The sequence below is a fragment of the Anarrhichthys ocellatus genome, unplaced genomic scaffold (assembly GCF_004355925.1).
Source record: "Anarrhichthys ocellatus isolate YVR2014 unplaced genomic scaffold, GSC_Weel_1.0 scaffold1483, whole genome shotgun sequence".
Lineage (NCBI taxonomy): Eukaryota > Metazoa > Chordata > Actinopteri > Perciformes > Anarhichadidae > Anarrhichthys > Anarrhichthys ocellatus.
The window spans coordinates 6,313-11,048 of NW_022281457.1; the positions used below are offsets into that span (position 1 = coordinate 6,313).

At 43.0% G+C, this 4,736-nt stretch overlaps 1 protein-coding gene across 3 annotated transcripts in view; it reads right to left on the bottom strand.

Annotated features, from left to right (window-relative positions):
- LOC116377638 (gastrula zinc finger protein XlCGF57.1-like) overlaps nucleotides 1-2,996 on the bottom strand; it is a 7,275-nt gene extending 4,279 nt beyond the window's left edge. For all 3 annotated transcript variants that reach the window (XR_004212223.1, XR_004212224.1, XM_031839311.1), the window contains exon 1: nucleotides 2,516-2,996. Coding sequence is in view for 1 of the 3 variants with exons in the window: in XM_031839311.1 (XP_031695171.1) it covers nucleotides 2,516-2,708 (193 nt within the window). In the remaining 2 variants the exon portion in view is untranslated. The remainder of the gene's footprint in view (nucleotides 1-2,515) is intronic.
- Between the last annotated feature and the right edge of the window lie 1,740 nt (nucleotides 2,997-4,736).

The window sequence follows — 4,736 nt, forward strand, 5'->3', positions numbered from 1 at the left end:
GGGGGGGGCTTTATACTATGTGATGAGAAGAATCTTGAACTGGCAGCAGAGTTCTGGATGTATTGTAGTTTGTTGATGATTGTGGTGAATGAGCCGTACAGGATGCTGTTGCAGTCGTCCAGTCCAGAGGTGATGAAGCCGTGGATGAGCAGGAGAGGCACGGGCGGGCGATGTTTTTGAGATGAAAGAAGGCGGTTTTTGTGATGTGATTGACGTGACGTTCAAAGGAGAGAGTTTGATCAAAAATGATACCACGGTTACAGACGTGTGGAAGCAGGAACAGTGGTGCCATCGATGCAGAGGGAGAAGTTGTGATTTGGGTTCGATGATGAGGACTTCAGATTTGTCGCTGTTCAGTTTGAGGAAGTTTGCTTGCATCCAGGTTTTTATATCTGTGAGGCAGTTGGTGATGGTGGAGTGGGTGGTGGGGGTGATGGATTTGGTGGAGATGTAGAGCTGGGTGTCGTCAGCATAGCAGTGGAACTGGAGACCACGGAGGTGTATGATGTCGCCAAGGGGGAGCAGGTAGAGGATGAAGAGGAGGGGACCGAGTACTGAACCTTTGGGGACACCGTGAGAGACTGGGGCTGTATCAGACTTGAATTTGTTGATGCTGATGAACTGTTCACGGTCAGAGAGGTATGATCTGAACCAGGAGAGGGCTGTGCCAGTGATGTGGAGAGAGGACTCGAGATGGGAGGATGGAGTGGTTGATGGTGTTGAAGGCTGCGCTGAGGTCGAGCAGTATCAGGATGTTGAGGGAGTGTTCATCAGAGGAGAGGAGGAGTTAAAGACAGAGAGGAGGAGTTAAAGACAGAGAGGAGGAGGTCACTGGTGACTTTGATCAGTTTCTGTGCTGTGATTGAAATGGTTCAGACAGTTGGTTTGAGTCCAGGTGGGTTTTGAGTTGGAGGGCAACTGTGTGTTCCAGTGTTTTAGACAGAAAAGGGAGATTAGAGATGAGTCTGTAGTTGTTGTGGATGACAGAGAGGAGGAGTTGATCATCACAGAGAGGAGTTGATCATCACAGAGAGGAGGAGTTATAGACAGAGAGGAGGAATTGATCACAGAGAGGAGGAGTTGATGCCAGAGTAGTAGGTGGAGCGAGCAGTATTGAGAGGAAGTTTGTATTGCTGTATGTTCCTTGTTAGCCAGGGTGTGAACTGTGAGGCCGGTTTGGTTGGAGAGTCGCTCTAGTCTGCGTTTCCGGGATTTCATGAAGCGGAGTTCAGCGGTGAACCAGGGAGCAAAGGTGAAAGAGACAGTTGCGGTTTTGAGAGGAGCAAGCTGATCAAGGCAGGAGGATAGTGTGTTATTGTAGAGGTTGACCAGGTCTGAGGGGGAGGGGCTAAGGGAGGGGGTGAGTGTGGAGAATGTTTTGTGAGACAGGCTGACAGGGATGAGGGGCAGACAGACTTGATATTACGGAGAGTGATGGTGCGCGTGGGTTTGGGTTCTGGGATGTCGATCTCCATGATGATGGATAGATGGTCGGAGCCGGAGAGGTGGTGGATGGTGACTCCAGTGGAACAGACCAGGTCCAGGGTGTGACCGCGGTTGTGGGTTGATGTGTTGCATGAAGTTGAAGCATTTAAGCATGTCCAGAAATTCTGTGGCAATTTTACAGTCTGAGGAGTCAATGTGGATCTTGAAATCACCGAGCAACAGGATGGAAGGTGAGGCGGAGCAGAGCTGGGTGAGGAATCCAGAGAGGTCGGAAAGGAAGGCAGGGTTGGGTTTTGGGGGGGGCGGTAGATAATTGAAATGACCAGAGAGTTTGAATGTCAGCTGTTCAAATGATGATGGAGTTTCGATGTTAGTCATGCTGGTTTTTATGTGTCGCCGGTAAAGAGTGGCAATTCCTCCACCGTGGCCATCAGGGCGTCCAGGTAATGATATCCGGGGGGGGGGGGGGCTCCATCCCAGAGATGGGATGGAGCTGACAGAAGTGAGGTTGTAGATGATGAACTTGCACTGGGAGCCAATATGAACGTCACTGGGACGGACGGAGCAGAGGTTGTTCTTGTTGATGGTTTGTGAATGCGGTGTGAACGGGCAGCCTCTCTGTGACAACAGGAGAGCGTAGAAGAAGAGGAAGTAGTGTGTGTGTGTGTGTGTGTATTTAGTCACATGGACAGGATTGTGCTGTAAATTAGCCGATAGCAGGTGTACACCCAGCTTGTTGAGATGAATACCATCGTTCTGGTCCTAGAATGAAGCCCACGTTGTTGGTCCTGCAGGCGGACTGGAGCCATGTGTGGAGGACTCTGCTGAACCGCTGTGATCCACGACCGAGTGTCGGAGTACTGATAGAAGCAGACAGTCCAGTGGTTTAAAACGTGTAAAAGATTAGCGATAATTCTCAGAATAGAGGACCAGGACTGGTGATGAGGTGAAGCTGGTTTATAGTTCAGTTACCGTAACGTGTAGAATAGAGCCGCTCTCCTGTTGTACTGGCGGCTGATGTGACGTCAGTTTAAACAGAGAGAGAGAAGAAGAAGTAAAGAGAACCAACCTGCTCTGTGTAACCGAAGCTGAGGGATGAAAACAGCGTCCAGTAGTCTCCGTTGTCGCTCGTTCTCCTCTTTTGAACGAGAGAGTTCCTCCTCGTACTCTGCTATCGTTCTTTCAAACACACCAAATATCTCTTCAGCAGCCGCAGTTAGTCGCTGGTTGACTAAACATCTCAGCATTTGGACTTTAGACATTTTCACACAACCACACAAACTGCGTCACAAACACCGTTTACTCTCATTAAACTCTGACTAGCGCTGTGTGGATCACTTCCGTCCCAGCTAGCATGCTAAGCTAACTCCAATAGCTTTGTAGGCTACCGGGAGATGAGTCAGAGGAAACACGTTGAGAGAAAAGTCCATTCAGAAGGTTTATCCGGACACACAGAGACCAAGATGTATCGGTAACGTTGATTCTCACGAACTATTTCTCATAACAGACAAAAAGGACTCTCCGTTTCTAGCAGACGCCATCTTGTTCCAAGTTAGCCAGAGTGAGGACAATCACTTCCGGTATATTTGAGTTTATGGACTTCAAAGTAAAAACCCAGTTGGTTTCCCGGTGAAATGACTACTCATGTAAAATATATATATTTTTACACGCAACACATCAACACTTGGTCCGCGCTCAACCGTGCTGCGTTCATAACAAGTGGGGATTTCGGAAGCTTGTCAATATACTATGTATTGAAGTTTAACCTTGACGGTCAGTCTATTTATTTTGTATTTTATTCTGAAGGTTTTACTCTTTACTAAGTAATACATTTATTTATTTATTTATTACATCTCTGACAATTTAACACATTGCATTCTTCATAAACGCAAACTGGTCAAAACCACAGATGGAAAACAATAATAATAATAATAATAATATAAAGCTGTATATGATCTTCACTTGACTGTAGTTTGATTCTGATTCTTTTATCTATTTTGTGTTTGTTTTTTATTTCTTTATTTAAGCAGCTTTTAACTGATTAATAAAAAATAATTAAACAAGTATAAATAAATATTTAAATATAAAATATAAATATTAATGTTAATATTAAATATAAGATAAAGATGAATACTGATACTACCACAGATAGGATCTAAAACAGATACAATATATATTTATAATTATAATTACAGTATTTTCTTCATAATTTCATTACAAACATTCACGTTTCTTGACTTTTGTTTAATTATGTTTATTGTTATAAACCAAAAGAACACATTTTCTATGTGACAACTTTCTTGGCAATAAACCTGAATCCGAATTAACATCATTTTTCATTTACTAAAACATTAGCGTTGTTAACATTATTAACGTTATTAACATTATTAATGTTATTAATGTTATTAACATTAATGTTATTAACATCATGACTAAAACATTAACGTTATTAACATTATTAACATTATTAACGTTATTAATGTTAACATCATGACTAAAACATTAACGTTGATAACGTTATTAATGTTATTAACATTATTAATGTTATTAACATCATGACTAAAACATTAACGTTATTAACATTAACATTATTAACGTTATTAATGTTATTAACATCATTACTAAAACATTAACGTTATTAACATTATCAACATTATTAACGTTATTAACGTTATTAAGATTATTAACGTTATTAACATCAGTACTAAAACATGAACATTATTAAGTGAAAAAAAGATGGAAAGTAGCATGGAAAGAAAAGACTAAAATAAAATACAAGTACTTCAAATGTGTACTTCAGTACAATATTTAGAAAGAGTAACAGAGTAAATGTATCTGTCGTCACCCGGGGCTTTTATTTGTTTAGATGTGACCCGGATGTTGGTGAGAGCAGCGAGCAGGACTCACAGCCTACAAACTAAAAACAGCCGAAGAAACGAGAGCGTCGGTTCTTCTTCTTCTCTGCCTGAGTGAGCAAGATGTCCAGACTCCACGGTCTGAGGGTGTTCATCAACCAGCGGCTCACCGCGGCTGTCGAGGACATCTTCGGACATTTTGAGAGGACGATCACGGAGTATGAAGAGGAGATGGACCGCCGCCATCGTGAGCTGCTCGGCGAGCTTTCAGCAGCTCAAGTGAAGCTGCGCACAGAACCAGGTGTGTTTATCCTGCGGTTCACTGATCGTGTGTTATGTGTTGCTGCTAAGCTAACGCTAGCTAAACCCGTCCACACAGTTAGCCTGTTAGCAGCTAGCTCCTGCTAAAGGAGGTAATGGTCCAACATTAACCCA